A 23,401-nucleotide genomic window follows, 5' to 3' on the forward strand; every position below is an offset into this window, starting at 1 on the left:
AGAGTTCTTATTCGTACTTTGGATTGTAACATTTATAAAATGAATTTTGAAAGACCCATCTGATCTGCATACCACGGACGATGTGGCCAATCTGGAGCCACCAGGATCATCTTGCCCTTAAAGCAAGCTATGTGATGCAGCACCCGAATGATCATCGGCCAGGGCCAAGACGACGACGTGCAGGCCACGGAAGAGCCAGCATGTCCACTCCCTCTGACCCCTAATCCCGGTGCCTGCTGAAGAATCATGGTAGCTCCAATCCTGGAGAGAAAACATTAAGTTCTATAACACCGTATTAAAAAAAGCCAGGAAAAATTTCTATGGAGATAAAATCTCCAGGTCAAAAAAACAAACCAGTGCTCTGTTCCACATCTGGCGCAACCTAATTTCAAACAACAACTCCACCTCCCCCCCCCCTCTCCCCCCCTCTCCCCCATCTCCAAATGATCTAGCCAAATTTTTCAACGAAAAGATCACCACCATAAAAAGTTCATTCCCCCCGGCTGTCTCCTACAACTCTCTTCCTCCAAATGACTCCAACCCTATCCCTGCTGACAGATCATGGACCTCCTTCGAACTCGTATCCGAACCCCTGGTTGCTAAACTTTGCCTCAAACTTAAATCTTGCAAATGCATCCTAGACCCTTTCCCATCCTACCTTTACGAACACATTCCCGCACAGGCCATTTCTTCCCTCACCAGCCTTATAAATAAAGCTTTACTATCGGGCCTGTTCTCCACAGAAATGGGACACATCGCCTTATCCCCTCTTCTGAAAAAAGTCGATCTCGACCCTTCCTTACCATCGAACTACCGCCCCATAGCAAATATCCCTCTTTTAACTAAACTGCTAGAGACCATAGTCGCCACTCAGCTCTCTTCTTACCTAGATAATTTCTCCATTCTCCAACACTTCCAATACGGATTTAGACCCAATTACAGCACCGAGTCCCTCCTAGTTTCCTTAATTTCAAAGGTGCAACAATACACTCTCGAAACAAATTTGCTGTTCTACTACAATTCGATCCATCAGCGGCTTTCGACGTCGTGCACCATGACATACTAATTTACCAACTTTCCGAAATAGGAATAGACTCCTTCGTCCTAAAATGGTTCTCAAACTTCCTTCGCTCTCGCTCCTACATTGTCAACACAAATGGCTCCAGATCCGCTCCGTGGACACCATCTTGCGGTGTCCCACAGGGTTCTCCCCTATCCCCTATTCTATTCAACATATATATGACCTCCCTGAAGCTCCTCAAACTATCCCCCCTTGAAACAATATATACATACGCTGACGATATCTTTATCCTCCTCGAAACAAACCAGAACCTCACAAACCTCCAAGAAAACATTACTTCCTGCATAATGAGACTTCACGCATGGTCCCTCTCAGTACAGATGAAATTAAATGAATCAAAAACAAAATTACTCTGGCTCGGCCCAAAATTAGAATACCTGCCTACCCTTTTCACACTACCCACAGGCTCGGCTCTCCACCTTGAGTTCTCAAGCAAGGTTCTCGGCATCATTATCGATTCTTCTCTCTCTCTCAACGATCACCTCAATTCCTTGGCAAAATCATGCTTATTCAGCCTCCACATACTAAGGAAAGTAAGATCCTACTTTCACCAAAAACATTTCGCCATCCTTGTACAATCCACCATCCTCTCCAAACTCGACTACTGTAATGCCATTTATTTATGCCTTACAAAAAAAAGTCTCCACAGACTCCAGCTTATCCAAAATACCGCAGCCAAGTTGATTTTTGCAAAACGCAAATTCGAACACGTCTCCCCACTACTTGCCAATCTTCACTGGCTCCCAGTGCTTTCCAGAATTCACTTCAAATGCTCCTGTCTGGCTTTCAAGATCATTCACGGCATCCTTCCGCCCCTAATCCCACTATCTTTTAACACCTCAAGGCCTGCCACCACCAGATCCGCCCACAGACATAAACTATCCTTCCCCTCTCTGCACGGTATTCTCTACACCGGCAAACTGGGAAAGTCCCTCGTCTCCAAAATCACGGGCCTTTGGAACGATCTCACTATCCCGCTGCGGAACCTGGACTCCCTCCAATTATTTATACAGTAGTTTAAATAGGCTAGCGAAGTCATTTGAGTGCTTGCTTGGGAGGGACTACAAGGATTGCCCCTTTGTTTGTACTATTTGAAAGAGTAAACAATCAATTCACATTTACCCATTCTACTCCACTCATGATTTTGTAGGCCTTTATTAAATTACCTTTCAGCTTTCTCATCTTCAAGCTGAAGAGCCATAACCTCTTAATCATTTCCTCATATGAGTGGAGTTCCATTTCCTTTATCATTTGTTCTCAGCAGATGCAAGAAAGGAGATCATTTCAAAGTTTTGGGGCAATGAAAAAAATGCAGACTTCTTTGATTACGCTGAAACTAGGTACCTTTTTGGGACTACATTTATGAATAAAGATCTTCTCATTGGTTGAATTGACGTCCCCCTTGCCTTTTCTTTGGACCAACTTCCTTGATGACAAAATCCAAACAAAAGAGCAGTGCGTGCCTGGTCTTCAAAACCCTCTTTATTAATAGTAAATAAATTATATATGCACATGAACTAAAACAGTCACATAAACATATTGCAAATAATAGATTCAAATCATGGACTCGATACGATCTGTATTTCGGCTATGGTGCCTGCCATCAGGAGTCCTAAAAACCAGAGAAGACCAAGTAGCTGCTCTGCAAATTTAATCTGGATGAACTGTGTGAGACTCTGTTCACGAAACAGCAACATTTCTAGTCGAGTGGACCTTAAGAGAAATCGGCAGATGCTTGCTGTGGGCAATGTAAGTTGCGGAAATGGCCATTCAAAGTCAATGAACCATCGAGGACTTGGACACTGGTTGAGGCTCAGCAGTCAGGACAAACAGGTGATTAATCAGCCGGAAATCATGAGTCCTCTCCACATAATGGAGGAAGACTCTCCCGACATCCAACTTGTTCAAGATCTGATCTTGTCGATCCGAGCCTGAGGAAGGAAACACAGGCAAACAAACCTCCTGGTTGACATGGAAGGCGGAAACCAACTTCAGTAGAAAGGAAGGTATAGTACGGAGAACAACTCCTGCATTCGGAATATGGAGAAAAGGTTCCTTGCGCGAAAAAGCCAGAAGTAGAGAATGACATAGGGAAAAAATTTGTCACCAACACTGCGAGCTTGGCCCCCGTCTCAATGAGCTTGGTCCCCGCCTCGTCCTGTCCCCGCGAGCTCAATCTCCATCTCCACAAACCATCTGATCCCATCCACACAAGCCTCAAATAGTTTTATACTGAAAATTTGTCACCAACACTGCGAGCTTGGCCCCCGTCTCAATGAGCTTGGTCCCCGCCTCGTCCTGTCCCCGCGAGCTCAATCTCCATCTCCACAAACCATCTGATCCCATCCACACAAGCCTCAAATAGTTTTATACTGAACTTATTTTATTAAAGTATAAAAAGAAACAATGTTCTGTATAATTGTCATTTTATAAATCTACGTTCTGGCTGCCGAACTAGAGGAAGAGATGTTCAGCTGGCAGGGCTTTGTTTATAAAATGTTTATCAACACAACTAATATACTACTTTACCCTAAAGCAGAAAAAAAAAAGAAAGAAAGAAATAGAATAGAATAGAATAGAATATAATTTTTTTCAACCTTTGTTGTCTGGTTTCTGCTTTCCTTATCTTATCGTCAATCTATTCCTTCCATCCACTGTCTGCCTTCTCTCTGCCTCTTCCATATGAAATCTGCTATATTCTATGCTTCTATCAGAAACTGTGCCTCTCCCTTCCATCTCTCCCCTCCCCCCAATTGGCCTGGCAACAACAAACCTTAATAAAACCTGAAACTTGATCTTTTTCCCTCCGCTTACCCCCTCCCCCCCTAGTCTGGCATCTCTGTCTTCTACCCTTCCATCTTTCCTTCCCTCCCCCCCCCCCCGGTGGTTTTTAGCATCTCCTTTCCTCCCCTCACATCTGGTATCTATCTCTCCAATCCGGCATGTACTCTTTATTCTTTATCCCCTCTTTCCATCCAGTATGTGCTCCCCTCTCTCTCCCCTCCCCACTTTCCTTCAGCGTCTTCTCCACTCTCTCTCCTACCCATTTCAATGCAGCATCTGCTCCCCACTCTCTTCTCCCCATTTCCCTTCAGCGTCTGTTTCTCTCTCACATCCCCCTCTCTCTCTACTTCCCTTCAGCACCCTTTCATGGTTAAGCAGTCCCCTAGAATCAAAAAGGGGACCAGGAGTCCTAAAACAAATTCCAACAGCCCTAACAAGGGAGAGCCGTAAGTTTTCTACTCACACTTGCTTGGAGCCTGAGAAAGACTGAGGTAGGAGGGGGAGCCTCAGCTAATATACTATAACCAAAGTTTTGGTCTCAGTCTCCACCTGCTGGTCATAGTGAGATATAACTCATCAGTGAAGAACTGTACCAATATATCAGGTGACACTGAAGCTGCTTTTATGTGTTCCCTTCTCCTCTAATGCCAATTCCAGACTTCATTACTTTCATCTAGCTGCCCCGTATGCTTGGAATAAACTACCTTGGTTCATCTGTCTCATTCCTTCCCTTCCCTTATTTAAAAGCAGACTGAAAACCCACCTTTTTGAAATATCCTTCATTCAATATCCTGACTCACCACTGCCCACCACCCTAGCCAACAGATTAACCATCCCCCTTAACTGTATATCCCACCCTGGCATCCCATTTACTGTCTTGTCTGTTTAGATTGTAAGCTCTTTTGAGCAGGGACTATCTCTGTTGTGGCTCTTAACAGCGCTGCATATGTCTGGTAATGCTCTAGAAATAATTAATAGTAGTAGTAGTAGTAGTAATATTTTTCACACAAATAGGAGAAATAGTTTTTCACTCAACAAATAGTTAAGCTCTGGAACTTATTACTGGAGATTTAGTAAGAGCAGTTAGCATATTGGGTTTAAAAAAGGTTCGGTCAAGTACCTGTGGGAAAGTCCATAAACTGCTATTAGGACAGACATGGTGGGGGAGTGGCCAAGATGGCAGCGGGACTGGAGTAACGCTAAGCAGCTCCAGCAGTTACCTTTGAAAAATGCCCCATACGAAGTGCAAAGGCACTATCCGTCCGGGACCTTCACCGGCAGACTCTTCCACGCCTTTGTGCCAGATTTTGCTTGACTTTACTCCCAGGACTCCTTCACTTGCTGGTATGCGAGGCTCGTAGACATTGGCGCCTTGGGATGCGGCTCCTACGTCTGAGCTAAAAGTTTCTCTTTCGCCACCAGATCCGATTACACCTCCTTATTCTGCGGTAGAATCGTCTTTGCTACAGGAAGGACCCAATACCAGATTGGTTGCGGGAGACCTCTCTGCAGAGGGGAGCAAGACTGGAGAAAGAGTCGCAGGGAGAGAATTTCATCAAGGGGTCGAAGGTACTATCCCAACCCCCTCGAAGGTGACCCTGGCAGACGTCTGGAAAGTTCTTCAGAGAATGAATGGGATGATTCAAAAAACAGCTGAAGAAACAAAGATTTTGGTAAGCAAAATTGACTCTCTTGCTAAAACGGTATCGGATATGAAAATGGATGATGATTCAAAGTTCACTAAGGTTACAGAGGATATAACTGCTCTAAAAACCGTCACAGAGATTTGATTAAAGATAAATTAATGGTTCATAGGAAGTTAGAGAATTTCAATAAAAGATTAAATTTGAGGATATTGAACTTTCCCAGAAAACAGGATCTCTCCTCAGTAGAATTATTCAGAAAATATTTGGTTCAAACACTGGGTTTTGCTCCTGAGGCTATCCCTCCATTGAACAAAATTTATTATTTACCTGGTTCTAATAAACGACAAGGGAGCGAAACGCCAGCAACAACTCAGAACATTCAAAATCCTCAAAATCAAGTATTCGATCTGGGAAATATATCAGAAATCTTGGAAATATCTACTTCAACAAAAAATATTTTGTTCAAATATATTTTGCCTTTTCGCTTTACTAATGCAAGTGTTTTACCTGTAATAATTTACAAATTACTAAATAAAAAATAAGGACAGACATGGTGAAAGCCACTACTTATTCCTGGGATCGGTTGCATGGAATGTTACTATTCTTTTTTTTAAATTCTGCCAGATACTTGTGAAAGCAGGATACTGGGCTAGATGGACCAGCAGTCTGACCTAGTATGACAAATTATTATGTTCTTAGGTCTGCAGGGAGAGGTTAGGAAGGAGTTGAGAAGGATGTAAGTGACAGAGGACTCTGGAAGGAGAAACAGAACGTGGAAATGAAATGGGACTAGGGAAGAGTTCAGAGAGGAAGAATGGGAATCTGAGTAGGAATAAGAGATAGAAGAAAGGATAGATTGAACGACAGAGAAAACGCCAAGACTGGTTAAGAGAATGAAAGCCAGGGGAAGGCAGATGAAGAGACTGCACTGAGGAGACCTGAAGAAGAGCAAAACAGGTAGGTGGCAAATATACCTCCCTTTTATGAAGCCGCAGAGGTATTAGCTCCGACGCTCATAGGAATTCTATGAACGTTGGAGCTAATACCGCCACGGCCAATGATAAAAAAAAAAAACCTAACGCTGCTTCATAAAAGGGGGATAGAGAAAATTATTTAATAGGGTTTATTTAGTACCTTTTTGAAAAGAATTATCCCAAATCAATGTGCAGCAAAAGAATAAGCCCGACATAGGTAACAGACAATATCAGCAGTAAAAATATACATTATGTGTGCTACTTACAGTTTCAACACAATACACATTAAAACATCTTAAGTGGAGATGGAACATATATAGACAAATAAGATAAGAACATAAGAATTGCCGCTGCTGGGTCAGACCAGTGGTCCGTCGTGCCCAGCAGTCTGCTCACGCGGTGGCCCTTAGGTCAAACACCAGTCTCCTGAGCCTAGCCTTACTTGCGTACGGTCTAGTTCTTGTCTAACTTTGTCTTGAATCCCTGGAGGGTGTTTTCCCCTATAACAGCCTCCGGAAGAGCGTTTCAGTTTTCCATCACTCTCTGGGCGAAGAAGAACTTCCTTACGTTTGTACGGAATCTATCCCCTTTTAACTTTAGAAGAGTGCCCTCTCATTCTCTCTACCTTGGAAAGGGTGAACAACCTGTCTTTATCTACTAAGTCTATTCCCTTCATTATCTTGAATGTGTCGATCTTGTCCCCTCTTAGTCTCCTCTTTTTAAAGGAGAAGATGCCCAGTTTCTCTAATCTCTCACTGTACGGCAACTCCTCCAGTCCCTCAACCATTTTAGTTGCTCTTCTCTGGACCCTCTCGAGTAGTACTAAGTCCTTCTTCATGTACGGCGACCTGTGCTGGACGCAGTATTCCAGGTGGGGGCGTACCATGGCCCGGTACAGCAGCATGATAACCTTCTCCGATCTGTTCGTGATCCCCTTCTTAATCATTTCCAGGATTCTGTTCGCCCTTTTCGTAGCCGCCGCACATTGCGCAGACGGCTTCATTGACTTGTCGACCAGTACTCCTAATTCTCTTTCCTGGGGGTCTCTCCAAGTACTGCACCGGATAAGCTGTATTCGTGTATAAGATTTTTCTTACCGACATGCATCACCTCGCTCGTCGTACCAATTTCTAGGTCGTTGAAGAGCACAGGTCCAAGCACCAAACCCTGCGACACTCCACTCGTGACGCTTTTCCAGTCCGAGTATTGTCCATTTACCCCCACTCTCTGTTTCCTATCCACCAACCAGTTTCACCCTCGATTCCATGGCTTGCAATTTTTCGAAGTAGTCGTTCATATGGAACCTTGTCGAATGCCTTCTGAAAATCCAGATATACAATGTCGACCGGGTCACCCTTGTCTATCTGCCTGTTTAATCCCTCGAAGAAGTGCAGCAAGTTCATCAAGCAAGATCTTCCTTTGCTGAAGCCGTGCTGGCTAGTCCTCATCAGATTGTGTCCGTCTAGGTGATCAATGATGCGGTCCTTTATCAGTGCCTCTACCATCTTTCCCGGTACCGAGGTCAGACTCACCGGTCTGTAGTTTCCGGGTTCTCCCCTCGAATCTTTCTTCAAGATCGGTGTAACATTCGCCACTTTCCAGTCTTCCGGAATCCTTCCCAATTTGATCAACAGATTGGCTATTAGTTGGAGCAGTTCAGCTATAGCTCCCTTCAGTTCTTTGATACCAGCAACAGCAGTTAGATGGAAAATAAGGGTGGCAAAGAAAAAATACTGTGCAGTAAGAAAAAGTACGTAAAAATCATCTTAACTAGGAGAGGAACGGATGAGCATGTTCTGACAAAATATGTGTGACTAGTGTTAGTCCTTTGATGTCATGCATTCATTAGTTTTTTCTTCCATTAAAGAATGAAAATGGTGGACTAGTGAGAGGGTGAAAGACAGGAAGAACAGAAAGCTAAGAAAGGAGAGAGGACAATCAAAAAGTTGGGCAGAGGGGGAGATAGAAAGGTGAGAGATGAAGGAAGGAAGAAGGATTGAAGGACTAAGCTAACTATGAGTGGGGAAGAAGAGAAGAGAGAAATGAAAAAAAAAAAGAAAGGAAATTATTAAACAGATGTAAAGAAGAAAAGAGGAGAAGAAATAGGAAAAAAGAGACCTTGAAAGAAAACTTAGAATACAAACAAGTGAAAAAAAAGACAAAAACCAATGTGATTAGAAAAATAAAATGTCCAAAGCGTTTAAAAGAAAAAAAAAAAAAAGAACTGAAGGACTTGGTCTGTACTATTTAACGCAAATATACACCACAAAGGCTATTTATCTTAGTTGTAAATAAAATCAATTAAAAAATGGAGACCTAGTTTTATCTCATCGATCTCAACAACAAAGTGAATAACGTACAGTGCAGTGTTCAGATCCGCACACCTTAGTGCTCAAATGAAATCAAAGTGAAATCTAGAGCACAGGGTGCTGGTTGGGACCATCATAATAACCACAGTGCAGTCCCATCCATTGCAACGTCTATAGCAGTATATACCAGATAAAAAGCTGTACTTATCTGGAGATGGTGCAAAGTCGTCTTCTACTGCAGATGTGAATAAGCATAACAAAAATACATTGTTGCTTTATTTGTGCACACCCGAAGGGGACACAAAAAGGTTCAAAGAAGAGCGACCAGGATGATAAAGGGGATGAAACTTCTTGTATGAGCAAAGATTAAAGAGGGCTCTTCAGCTTGGAAAAGAGAGGGCTGAGGGGAGATATGACTGACATCCTGAATGGTAAAGAATGGGTACAAGTGGATCGATTTTTTACTCCATCAAAAACTGCAAAGACTAGGGGCCACTCGATGAAGCGACAGGGAAATACTTTTAAAACCGATAAGAAGAAATATTTTTTTCATTCAGAGAATAGTTAAGCTCTGGAACACATTGCCAGAGAATGTGGTAAGAGTGGGTAATGTAGCTGGTTTTAAAAAAGGTTTGGACAAGTTCCTGGAAGATAAGTCCATAGTCTGCTATTGAGACGGAAATGGTAGTGGTTACTGCTTGCCCTGGACCGGTAGCATGGAATGTTGCTACTATTTGTGTTTTATTGCCAGATACTTATGACGGATTTGCCACCATGAAGATGGGATACTGGGCTAGATGAACAATTAGCCTTACTGGTTCAGACCATGCCTATGTTCTTATGACAGGAAAGGCTGTTGCCATTATTTGAGTCACGGGAGCTAGGGCCATTATGGTTGGCTAAGTTTGGCATATAGAATGTGGACTAACACAAAATAGCATAGCATAACATCATACTTTTAAACTGCGTAACCATAAGTTCAAAGCGGTTAAAAGATTAATAATAAAAATAACATATGAAACACGTAAAATTATTTGGCCAAATACTTTGAGAAAAGGTAAGTTTTCAGTTGGGTTCAAAATGTTTGTAAGAGCAAGTGCTACGTTACAAAGCTTGAAATTCCTTATCATAGAAGGCAGCCTCAAACGTATGATCCAAAGATTTCTTGCTTTTACAACCCTGAACAGATGGAAAAACATAGAATGTGATCCTCTTCTATGTTTATAAGATGCTATAAGAAATCTATCAGTCATATATATTGGAGCAATACCATACACAACTTTATAACAAAGACAACCCAACTTAAACAAACGTGAGCCTCCCCTGAAGCCAGTGCGACTCGCGATAGAAGGGCGTCATCACATGGTCATATTTCCTCAAACCATAAATCAATTTAACTGCCGTGTTCTGAATCAGTCTAAGTCTAGCCATCTCTTTATTAATGCATGCCAAATATATTGCAATAGTCGAGAAGACTCAACAATGATTGAACTAGAAGTTTGAAAACTCAAAAACTCAAAATACGGTTTTATGGTTCGTAACTTCCATAAAGTCTAGGAGCCCCTTTGTACCACTGCATCTTTTTGCTTTTTCATGGTCAGGTGTTGATCAATAACAACTCCCAGTATTTTAATCATCGGATGAATTGTATACCGTGTTGAGTCTATAGTGATTGATGGTTCATGTGAAATTTTGTGCGGAGACGCAACAAAGAACTTGGTCTTATCATAATTTAATTTAAGTTTAAATTCCTGCATCCATCAGTTTCAATACAGACTCAATCATCTGGGTGATATGGGACAGAGCTGTATTACAAGGAATGATGATCGTAATATTGTCAGCCCAGTTCACTCAAATGAAAACCCAAAGAGGAGAGATACACATTAAATGTAGGTGAAAGTGGGGAGCACTGAGGGACTCCACATGAGTTTTTCCAAACCGCAGAAAGCTGATTATTAGACTTAACCTGATAAAATCTAGATTCAAGAAACCCTTTAAACCACGAAAGAACATTACCTTGTAATCCTAAGGCATCTAAGCAGGCCAATAGTTTGGTGTAATCCACCAAATCAAAGGCACTACTCAGATCAAACTGGAGAACCAATGCACTTCTACCCTTACTCAATAAACTGTTTAAATGATCTAGCATTGTAGCTAACACTGTTTCTGTACTATAATGGGTTCTAAAACCAGATTGAGAATCATGAAGTAAAGAATGTTGCTCAAGATATTTTGTAAGCTAGATTTGAACCAATCCCTCCATGATTTTACAAAAAAAGGAATTGATGCGACAGGTCTGTAATTAGATAGTGAAGATATAGATTCTTTCTTATTTTTAATTATTGGAGTAATAACTATGTCGCCCTTAATAATTTTAGTTTGAAACTTAAAGGTGCCGCTCTCATAAGATCTGAAGGGCAAGAATCTAACATGCAGTATGATTTACCATATCTACAAAATAGTTTAGAAAAATCATTCCAGTCCGGATTTTCAAATGTGGACCAATACAAATCTGCATGGACCTCGTCTTCATTCATACTTAAAGAATTGCAATTCCCTAAACAAGGTAAACAGGAAGATCTCAAATGTAAGACTTTGAAACTAAAAAAATTTGCTAAATCATTTGAGTTGTATGCAAGAAAGTCACTGCATGAGGAATGTTCATAAATAATTATCAAAAATATTTCCACAAGTGTCAATTCTTAACTAATAGAACTCTGCTCAGAGACATGAAGGCACTATGTTCTGCCTCACCAATCAATCATTGTAGTGTTCATTTTTTCTTTTTTGCTCCAGTGAGATTCTACTTAACTAGCTACACTAGCTATGCTTAACTGCTTATGCAAGTATAGTATTAGAAAGCAAATCCTTCAAACTTAGCTGTTAAAGCAGTAGCAGGTTCCGACGTGCCACGTTTCGGTCCTTCGTCAGGGAACCAATAAACAATTACAGTTAAACTGGAAGTAAAAGCTCTGAAATGAGAACAAATTTAAATATTAATTTAATTAAATACACAAAAGTAAAAACGGCTTGATTCTACATTTCAAAAGAGCTATGCATGGCTTAAACTACAGGGCAAAACTCACCATGTAAAGTACAGTTGACTAATATCATCTCAGCATGGTTTCTCCTTAAAGTGCAAACGAAGTCTGCAAGCTGAATGCGCTATTTAAAGGTAAAATCGCGCCAAAACTGCAAACTGCAAACGTCATACGTTGCTACATGAAACTGCAACCTCGAACCCACACATACTGTCAATCGCAGTTTCAAAGACAGACGCAGATGACTCACACATACACGCTGCTATAGGACTGCCTTTGACAAGCTATTGCACACACCACTCATACGGACAGAAAAAACAGGGTCAATGACGGTTCAAAACCAGTCAAGCTCCAAGCACGGATATGAGAGAATTAAAGAAGGGGAAAAATTTAAAATCCAAAGCTAAATAAATCAGCCCTGCTCTCTTGTCTAAATTGATTCATGCCAGGATGGTAGTGAAAGAAGTTTTTTATTACAGGAAAGCCCTCCACTCAATTTCACTATTTAAACCTTGAGGAGATAATGTACCTAAAGTGTAAATCCACTTCTGCTCCAAAGTGTATAGCCTAGTCTTCAGCTCACCACCTCTGGGAAGGGTGGGTGCATCTAAAACAGAAAACCGCAAGGAGGAAATAGGGTGTTGAGCAGAGAGCCATAAGAACATAAGAACATAAGAAATGCCTCCGCTGGGTCAGACCCGAGGTCCATCGCGCCCAGCAGTCCGCTCACGCGGCGGCCCAACAGGTCCAGGACCTGTGCAGTAAATTTCTATCTATACCCCTCTATCCCCTTTCCCAGCAGGAATTTGTCCAAACCTTTCTTAAACCCCAGTACTGTACTCTGCCCTATAACTTCCTCTGGAATTGTATTCCAGGTGTCCACCACACGTTGTGTAAAGAAGAACTTCCTAGCATTAGTTTTGAATTTGCCTCCTTTCAACTTTTCCGAATGCCCTCTTGTTTTTTTATTTTCTGAAAGTTTGAAGAATCTGTCCCTCTCTACTCTCTCTATGCCCTTCATGATCTTGTAAGTCTCTATCATATCCCCTCTTAATCTTCTCTTTTCTAGGGAAAAGAGTCCCAGTTTTTCCAATCTCTCAGCATATGAAAGGTTTTCCATCCCCTTAATCAGTCGTGTTGCTCTCCTCTGAACTCTCTCGAGCAATGCCATATCCTTTTTAAGAGCCAGTGAGGAGCCTCCAAAACTGCCTTGCCTATTCTGCTGATGTGTTCACCTATTCTTGTTCGAACACTCTTGATGGTGTGACCAACATAAAGCAGCTGACATGGGCACTCAATAATGTATACCACCCCCTGAGTGTTACAATTGGTGGATTTGACGGATCGACGTTTTTTCACCCATTCGGGAATGCTAATGTCTGTTAACTTTACACTATATTGGCACATGGTGCACGAAGTACATGGAGAGTGGATGCCTGGTGGACTCGAATAAGATAGCTCAGAGTGATATTGGGCTTTGGATAGATGCTGTTTAAGATTCCACCCCCGTGAGTAGGCAAATTTAGGGAAATTTTCAAACACATCATGGTACTGTAAAATACTCCAATGTTGTTTGATAATTTGCTTAATCTTGAAAGCCTGATGAGAATATGGGAGCACACATACTAGATCTGCATCCTTAGATGTTTTGTTTGGCAATAGCAAATTATCTCTGTTTGACCAAAGGGCCCTTTTGAAGGCTCTTTTAATGATGGAAGCTGGATATCCCTTTTTCTGAACCTCTCTTTCATGTGTTCAGCTTTACTCACAAAATCACTTCTAGTAGAACACAATCTGCGTAATCGCAAGAATTGACCAGTAGGTATGTTGTTGCGGAGATGTCTAGGATGATAACTGTCATACCTAAGCAGGTTATTACGATCCGTGGGTTTCCGATGGATCGTGGTGGTAAATTTCCCAGCACTCAAAGATATATTGATATCAAAAAAATGCAAAGATTGTGTATTGCTTTGAGCTGTAAATTGCAGGTTAGGATCTTGTTGGTTGAGCCACACCAAAAAAGTCTCCAATTCTGATTTGGTGCCCAGCCAAACCGCAAATACATCATCGATGTATCTCTTCCATAAAAGTAACTTGGAAAAAAATACAGAGGGATAAAGGTGTTGATCTTCAAAAGCAGCTACATAAAGGCATGCTACTGTTGGGGCCATCTTAGCACCCATAGCAGTGCCACGGATTTGCAAGAAAAAATGGTGGTCAAACTCAAAATAATTTTTACTCAAAGCAATATGTGCAATTTTGGTCAAAAAGTCAATACGTTTAGAGGGTAATCCCATCTTTACCAAATGATGTTGGATGATGGCAATAGCTGCCTCTTGTGGGATATTAGTGTAAAGAGCAGTAATAGGCTCTATTCTTGAACCATTGTCAGAATTATTGGACTTACAATTAAAAGATGAGGTTCCGCTGAGCTCTTCTTACATCAAGGACACAGGTTCCATGATCAACTTATTGCATACATATCAGGACATTCCAGACAATGCGATGCTTGTGACTCTCGATATTACTGCTCTTTACACTAATATCCCACAAGAGGCAGCTATTGCCATCATCCAACATCATTTGGTAAAGATCGGATTACCCTCTAAACGTATTGACTTTTTGACCAAAATTGCACATATTGCTTTGAGTAAAAATTATTTCTGAGCTATCTTATTCCAGTCCACCAGGCATCCACTCTCCATGTACTTCGTGCACCATATGCCAATATAGTGTAAAGTTAACAGACATAAGCATTCCCGAATGGGTGAAAAAACGTTGATCCGTCAAATCCACCAATTGTAACACTCAGGGGGTGGTATACATTATTGAGTGCCCATGTCAGCTGCTTTATGTTGGTCACACCATCAGGAGTGTTCGAACAAGAATAGGTGAACACATCAGCAGAATAGGCAAGGCAGTTTTGGAGGCTCCTCACTGGCTCTCTGCTCAACACCCTATTTCCTCCTTGCGGTTTTCTGTTTTAGATGCACCCACCCTTCCCAGAGGTGGTGAGCTGAAGACTAGGCTATACACTTTGGAGCAGAAGTGGATTTACACTTTAGGTACATTATCTCCTCAAGGTTTAAATAGTGAAATTGAGTGGAGGGCTTTCCTGTAATAAAAAACTTCTTTCACTACCATCCTGGCATGAATCAATTTAGACAAGAGAGCAGGGCTGATTTATTTAGCTTTGGATTTTAAATTTTTCCCCCTTCTTTAATTCTCTCATATCCGTGCTTGGAGCTTGACTGGTTTTGAACTGTCATTGACCCTGTTTTTTCTGTCCGTATGAGTGGTGTGTGCAATAGCTTGTCAAAGGCAGTCCTATAGCAGCGTGTATGTGTGAGTCATCTGCGTCTGTCTTTGAAACTGCAATTGACAGTATGTGTGGGTTCGAGGTTGCAGTTTCATGTAGCAACGTATGACGTTTGCAGTTTTGGCGCGATTTTACCTTTAAATAGTGCATTCAGCTTGCAGACTTCGTTTGCACTTTAAGGAGAAACCATGCTGAGATGATATTAGTCAACTGTACTTTACATGGTGAGTTTTGCCCTGTAGTTTAAGCCATGCATAGCTCTTTTGAAATGTAGAATCAAGCCGTTTTTACTTTTGTGTATTTAATTAAATTAATATTTAAATTTGTTCTCATTTCAGAGCTTTTACCTCCAGTTTAACTGTAATTGTTTATTGGTTCCCTGACGAAGGACCGAAACGTGGCACGTCGGAACCTGCTACTGCTTTAACAGCTAAGTTTGAAGGATTTGCTTTCTAATACAGTGGTGCCTCGCATAACAGCCGCCTCGCACAGCGAACGCTGCGCACAACGAACTTTATGTCTTGATTCGTACAACGGACTTCGTTTCACACAACGAAGTCGCCCGAGCTGCATCCTTCCGGGGTTCCTGCGGGGTTGGATCGCAGCGGGGTTGGTCGAGCCGCGAGGGTAGTCTCCTTCTCCTTACCTGCCCTGTCGCAGCACACAGCCGAACGGAAATCTTCCCGATGTCAGCGCTGACGTCGGAGGGAGGGCTTAAGCAAAGCCCTCCCTTCCTCCGACGTCAGCGCTGACATCAGGAAGACTTCCGGTCGGCTGTGTGCGGCTGCGGCAGGGCAGGTAGGAAGAAGGCAATGGCGAACGAAAGAGGGGGGAGGGGGCGGTCCGCCCCGAAGAATGTGCACAGCTGGTCAGGTCCCCCGATCGACCGACAACAGGCCCGGCCGACAAACCTCCCTGCCCTGTAGCCGCGAATCTAAATTACCTCTTACAGCAGCTTCAATAATCCAGCTGCTGTAAGAAGGTAATTTAGATTCGCGGCTACAGGACAGGGAGATTTGTCCGACCGGGCCTGTTCTGTTGTCGGTCGGGTGCAAAAGCGCCACAAAGGTGGAGGCAGGGAGGGAGGAAAGGTGGAGTGGAGAAGAAAAGACGCTTAAGGGGGGAGAAGGCCGCTGAAAGCACATGTTGGAGCAGGGGATGAGAGGGAGGGAGAGAAGGGGAAATATTGGACAAGGGCAGAAGGGATGCTAAATCATAGGGTGACAGGCAGAGAGAACAACAGGAAAAAGAGTGGAAGCAATCTTGAACCCTGAGGGTGAGGGCAGAGAGAGGTGGTGAGATGATTGATCATGGGGAGAGGGACAAAAGGGAATAGAGATGGGATAGGAAGATAGTGGAAGTAAAAGGACAGGGAGATGTATGTTTTTAGATGTATCTAAATAAAAATAATAACAAAAAATTTATCTTTTTTTATGTCATCTTAGCATATTTTATGCTACAGAACGAATTATTTTTTTTAACATGTATTGTTATGGGAAAACGCGTTTCACATAACGAACTTTTCGCATAACAAACTTGCTCCTGGAACCAATTAAGTTCGTTGTGTGAGGCACCACTGTACTATACTTGCATAAGCAGTTAAGCATAGCTAGCACAGCTAGTGTAGCTAGTTAAGTAGAATCTCACTGGAGCAAAAAAGAAAAAATGAACGCTACAATGATTGGTTGGTGAGGCAGAACATAGTGCCTTCATGTCTCTGAGCAGAGTTCTATTAGTTAAGAATTGACACTTGTGGAAATATTTTTGATAATTATTTATGAACATTCCTCATGCAGTGACTTTCTTGCATACAACTACCGTATTTTCACGCATATAACGCGCGCGTTATACACGATTTTACAAACCGTGCATAACCTTGTGCGTTATATGCGTGAGCGCGTTTTACAACTTTTTTTTTTCAATCCGATCGGCATCCCCCCTGCGAACCGGCATCCTCCCCCCCCCCCCCGCTCACATCAACCCCCCTCCCCCGCGATCCTACATCCCCCCAGCACCAAACATCTCTTACCCGATTGGGCACCGGCACCAGCACCAATGCACAGGACGTGCCAGTGCCCGAAGATCCTCCCTCGTTGGTTTGGTTTGGGCTGGGCTGGGCTGGGCGGTGCGATGCAGGAGAGATAATCCTTCTTCCTGCGCCGGGCTGGACTAGGCTTTGAGTATTTGCGCATGCTCAAAGCCTTCTGGTCTCGCTCTCTCCGAGAAGAGAATCTCGGAGAGAGCAAGACCAGAAGGCTTTGAGCATGCGCAAATGCTCAAAGCCTAGTCCAGCCCGGCGCAGGAAGAAGGATTATCTCTCCTGCATCGCACCGCCCAGCCCAGCCCAGCCCAAACCAACAAGGGAGGATCCGCAGGAAGAAGGATTATCTCTCCTGCATCGCACCGCCCAGCCCAGCCCAGCCCAAACCAACGAGGGAGGATCCGCAGGAAGAAGGATTATCTCTCCTGCATCGCACCGCCCAGCCCAGCCCAGCCCAAACCAACGAGGGAGGATCTTCGGGCACTGGCACGTCCTGTGCATTGGTGCTGGTGCCGGTGCCCAATCGGGTAAGAGATGTTTGGTGCTGGGGGGATGTAGGATCGCGGGGGATGACGCTAGCGAGGGGGGAGGATGCCGGTTCGCAGGGGGGATGCCGGATCGGATTGAAAAAAAAAATTGTAAAACGCGGGTAAGCGAGCGGGGGGGGGGGGAGGATGCCGGTTCGGAGTAAGCGGGAGGAGGTTTTAGCATGCGCGGTATACGCGTGTGCGCGCTATATTAAATTTTTTAAACATAAATTTGTGTTCCCCGCGCGCTATACCCGGGTGCGCGTTATATGCGTGAAAATACGGTAACTTTATTGAGTCACTCAACAGTAACATTGTTGATTTTGTTACCCCTTTTGTATTTTTTGACTAAATCATTTGAGTTGGGCAGAAAGCAGTCCTGAAGATTGCTTATTTTTAGTCACATTGAACAAAGAGTTAACTAATTAAAATATTTTTTTTTGGTTCAATACTTTTATTATTTTATAGAATTAAACAATAAGGAAAGTTATACAACAACTTTAACATAGGTATGACGAGTTACACAGGTATACCACCGATACGGGAGCATTTGGTAATATGATGAACATCTTATACATTACTAGTCTTTAAGCCCGTTACATTAACGGGTGCTAGAATAGAGTGTCTGTCTGTCTGTGTTTCTTTATCTCTCTCTCCTTGGCTGCTGTCTGTGTCCTTCTGTCTCCCCCCCCCACCCCCGAGCAAAGCTGTCTGCCCCCAGCAGACACCTCCCACCCAAAGCAGCCCCCTTTCCCTCTCCCTATCTCTCCATGGCCCCTTCTGTCTCCCCCCAGCACACCCCTCCCCCAAGGCAGCCCCCTTTCCCTCTCCCTGTCTCTCCATGGCCCCTTCTGTCTGCCCCCAGAGCAAAACTGTCTGTCCCCAGCACACCTCCCCCCCAAAGCAGCCCCCTTTCCCTCTCCCTATCTCTCCATGGCCCCTTTCCCTCTGACCCCTGAATTAATCCCCCTGCTTACCTGGCCTGCTCCTCTTCAAAGCAGGCTGCGATCGTGGTGGCCGGCCCCAGCGAACTTTGCAGGCCGCTCCCCAACCCGGAAGCACGCTCCCCCCGACGTGATCCCGTGCATCAGAGGGAACGTGCCACCGAGGCCGGAAAGCGGCCTGCAAGGCACGCCAAAGCCGGCCACAATCGCAGACTGCCCCGAAGAGGAGGATCAGCGGCAGCGACAGCAGCGGTGAGCGAGGGCGGGAGGTATGGTCCAGCTTGGTGAAGTGAGGGCGGGAGGTCTGCTGAGCTTCCTTCGGGTTGGTGAGGGCGGGAGAAGGGGAGTGGCCAGAGTGATCATTGGCTGGGTTCTAAAATGGAACACGGCCACGGATCACACACCACAGCCGCAGTAATCATGCTTTTTTAAAAGTGTATGCGCCACTAACCTTTTATTATATAGGATGTTACCGTAGTGTGGCATTATAGACTTGCATAGACAAGAATAAACAGTACTATCACAATATATTGTAGTGAAAACCATCAAGGGTGACATCAATCTATCATTGGGCAGTTTCATTACATTAATATACTCAATATTCAAAGCTATACCATTATGAGTGAGTCTGATCAGAGTGGAATAATTGAGATAAAGGAGAAGTCAGATGTGAATTACAGTAACTAATTATTTGATCCCAGATAAGCATACATTTGTGGAATCTATGCATCCTTTTGGCAGTATTGTCAACTTTTGCTGAATAATAGGCTTTAAAAATGCTGTAAAAAAGACAGTGTGTGCTTCTAATCCTAAGCGACATTGTTTGGGGATTTGTTTTGTTGTATGGTAATATTTAAGGGGAATCATCCTAGCTCCATTATTTAGGAATGTGTTAAATATGCTGCTCAACTGGAGGATTCTGTCTGATCCTGTATAAAATACAGACTGTTGAACAATGCTATTCCTTATCAAGATACTCTTAGGGCTCCTTTTACTAAGCTGCGCACGCTAGACGCTAACGCCAGCAACGAGCTGATGTTAGTTCTTGGCGCTTAGCGCGCATGGCAATGCAGCATGCGCTAAAAAAAAGCTAGCGCACCTTAGAGAGTAGTGGCTGAAACTGTCCAGTGACATTTTTTATATATAGAAGACTTTTGTGATTTTGGAACTTTTTTCTTGTAGTGTCTTATAACTAAACTAAACTAAACTAAGCCTTAGGTTTATATACCGCATCTTCTCCACTGAAGTGGAGCTCGACACGGTTTACAGAGTTTAAAAAATATGGGAAGAGAGAACAGAAAGAATTTACAAAGCATAAAAAGAGGGGATGTAATCAGGATTATATGCTAGAGAAAAGCCAGGTTTTCAGTTGTTTTCGGAATAGTTGGAGGGAGTCCAGGTTCCGCAGAGGGACTAATTTAGAGGAGGAGAGGGAGTACATCTGGTGGTGGGTAAATGTTGAGATGCCACACCAAGACTTGTGGTACGAAGACCCACTGTCAGCACAAGCTGCGGAATACCTACGCTGATACCATATTCATTCAGGACGCTCTTTTCATAATCTTTGTCCACAGGAAACAAATCAAACCATTTTGGAAAATATAATAAAAACTGTACAATTAGTCATACCTAGGTTAATGTTGTTGTATAACTTTTATTATTGTTTGTTACTATAAAATAATAAAAATATTGAACCAAAAAACCAAACAAACACCTGGGGTTAAGTAACCATGTAATTAGGGAAAATGTGAAGTGGAGAAGGTGGAAGTAAATGAACCTCTAATTTTAATGTTTAAATGAAGAAGCCTGAAGCCTTTTCACTGTTGAAGAGGGGGAAGGGGGGAAGAGGGGAAGGGGGGGAAGAGGGGAAGAGGGGGAAGAGGGGGAAGAGGGGGAAGAGGGGGAAGAGGGGGAAGAGGGGGAAGAGGGGGAAGAGGGGGAAGAGGGGAAGGGGGGGAAGAGGGGGAAGAGGGGGAAGAGGGGGAAGAGGGGACTCCCCTCCCCCCCGGTTGCATGGCAGGCGCCTTGGAGAGTTGAAGTGGTGACCTAGAAAACGAGGGAGACTTTTCGACTGCTCCTACCGAGGGCATCAGACTCTTCAGCCTGGAATGGGCCTGCGATCCAGGCCGGGTTTTACCCCGTGGCTCCAATTCCCCCCCGAGAACACGGGAAAGGTAAGCCCCTGCATGGATCGGATCGGATCGTAAGCGATGAGGTGGCTCTTGCCGGCCACGGTCCCCTGTTGCCTTCTGCACTTACCTCCTTCTCCGCCTCCCCGTTCTCCAGCAGGTGGTAGGTACGGGCCAGACGGAAACCGGCGAGTTTCTGGAAGAACTTGGGCACTCGGTTCGGACCCATGCCGGCGGGCGCTGGCAGCTGCTGACTCGCACCGCCGCCCGCTTCGGTCCGCGGCGGCTCAGGCACGGGCTCGGTTCCGGCCCCCTGTGGGCTGCTGGGGGGAGGACACCTGTCGCCGGCAGGTGAGGCCCCGCCCAGCAACCACCTGGGCTTCGCCACGGCCACGCCCTCGTACTGCATGCTGCTCCTGCTGCGGCCGCCGCTGCCCGCTCCGGGGAAAGAGGCGGAAAAAGAGCGGCGCACGCGCTCCCCCGTACCGACCGCAACCTGCAGCCGCGCCTGGCGCCAGTGCGCGTGCTCGGGGAGGGGCTCAGGCGCGCGCGTGATCTTGGACCACAGCTTCCAACGGTAGCAGCGTCTCGCTCTGGCGCGCGCGTGCCTGCCTGTCCGCGCAATTGGCGGGGGGGGAGGTCTGCGCTCGCGCGCCTCCGGACCCGCAGCTAGCAACTGTAAAAGGAGTCTTGTTTCAGTGCGCGTGTGCAGAAGGTGATGAGATGGAAAGGGAGCAGTTGCGCGAGCTGCGGGACAGGCGTTTTGGAGCACCAGAGGTTGCGCGAGGCCGGAGGGGGGAGGGGGAGAAGTGCGCCAGGGAAACAAGGTTGCCGGGGGAGGGGGTATTCGCGTGTGCGCGCGCGCGCCAGTCAGTTGGCTGCTTGCGGCAGGTGTTACTGTCGGCATCAGTCCGGCTTGGGGATTGCCCTTCCCGTCCGTTAAAAAGGGGAGTGGGTGCCGTTTTTGACGGGCTCCCTCCGTGGTATCGGAGGCTCTCAGCTTTTATAGAGTGGTGGGTTTGGGTTGTTTTGTGGGTTTTTTTTTACCTCGTTCTGGAATGCTTTTCTTTCAGATATCTGCCTAGCCCTATAAATGTCCATCTATAACATTACGGCTGAGCTGGTGCCCGTTGCGACGGGTTTCAGATGTCCCGTGTGAAACGGCGGCCTTGAGCCCTTGGGTTGTCTTCAAGCCCGCACATCCCACTGTTTCAGAATGTCAGACGTGAAGACGTCTCTGACTGTTGCCATTTTGGCGCCTGCAAATGTGACCGAACCTCAATGTCTGTGCCTTCATCCGCAAAGTGGCAAAATAGTGCCCCAGAGAATGTAGCCTTATGAAGAACCGTGTTTCAATTTCCAGCGGTTCATAGGGCGATCGGCGCTTTCTTTCTAAAAACAAAGGTGTGCTAGTTAGATGCGGGTTTATCGTGGGGAGGGGGTCCTGCTGAAAGGGCTTCATAGGGTCCCTGTAACTGGCTGCAAATATGTTTGGGATGATCATCTTTTCCTGTCCTTTTCCATCTTTTCCTGTAAATCGCATTGAACTAAGATTTTGCGATCAAATCAAATTTTTATTAAACTTGAAACTCCCATCCTACCTGAAGTGTGAAGGAATAGTCCTGTTACCTGCTGGTTCTTCTGCCATCATGAGATAGGAAAACTGGAGAGAGAAAGCCTCCAGATGGATGTTGAGGGAGAGGCACCAGTGCTTTTCCTTCTAAGCCTCTTTTTTAGCCTCTTCTTTTGAATCTTTGGGGCACAGAGCTTAGACTTACTGCTTTGTCTGTCCCAGCCCCGTTCCCCTTCTCCCCAGGAACAGGACAGGCATGGAGGAGATGGGTAGGATAGAAATCTATTCTGTTTGACCCCTCCGGAGAGGCCAAACAAATCAGTTTCTAACTCCACCACCAAGATCTCTAGTTGCTGATGTTATGTTGGGCAAATATTGGTAGCCCTCCCTATTCCGCTAAAATGAGATTTCACCAACTAGCACAAATCCAAACAATGTGTGCCCATAAACACAGTCTTTTTCATCTTCTGCACCAACTTTGGGTCCCCTATTGCTCTTGTGAAAGAATCTACCTAGAAGTAATAACTGATCAGCGTCTTACTTTCCCAGATGGGGGACCTCATTTAAAAAAATGTTTTGGCGCATTTATGCTGTTCTGTAGTGTATGCTGTATTTTGGATATCTCCCAAGCAATGCTGTCTTATGCTCTTGTTGCCTTGAGGCTTGATTAGTGCAAGTCATTATTCAGGGCTCCTGTCTACACTGAAACATCTCCAAACAGTACAAAACACAAGAATAAGAATTTTCTATTATTCTAAAAGTAATGATCATGTCTCTCCTTGTACACCTATTTGTTCTTGAGTGTAATACAAAATTCTTACTATTGCTCATGTGGTGCTCTGCGAGTATATGGGTTCCCTTCTTACCTTGTCTCACTGATTACTTTCTATATTCCCTCAAGCACCCTTTTTTCTCTGCATTTTGGGTGATTACAGTTGCCACCCCCTAAGGTTGTACACTTAGATGTTATCTAAAACAATCCAGAATCTAAAATAATCCAGAAGTAGGGACAAAGAGATGTTTCCAACGGGGG

The 23,401-nt window shown here is 44.4% G+C and overlaps 1 protein-coding gene across 3 annotated transcripts in view; it reads right to left on the reverse strand.

Moving 5' to 3' along the window:
- ATP2C2 (ATPase secretory pathway Ca2+ transporting 2) overlaps positions 1-21,537 on the reverse strand; it is a 265,125-nt gene extending 243,588 nt beyond the window's left edge. The window contains exon 1 of one of the 3 annotated variants that reach the window (XM_033943178.1): positions 20,926-21,537. In XM_033943178.1, coding sequence (XP_033799069.1) covers positions 20,926-21,204 — 279 coding nt within the window. In that variant the 5' untranslated portion in view covers positions 21,205-21,537. The remainder of the gene's footprint in view (positions 1-20,925) is intronic. The other 2 variants (XM_033943177.1, XM_033943175.1) reach the window with 2 other exon arrangements.
- Positions 21,538-23,401: the final 1,864 nt, after the last annotated feature.

Source organism: Geotrypetes seraphini, chromosome 4 (genome assembly GCF_902459505.1).
Source record: "Geotrypetes seraphini chromosome 4, aGeoSer1.1, whole genome shotgun sequence".
Classification (NCBI taxonomy): Eukaryota; Metazoa; Chordata; class Amphibia; order Gymnophiona; family Dermophiidae; genus Geotrypetes; species Geotrypetes seraphini.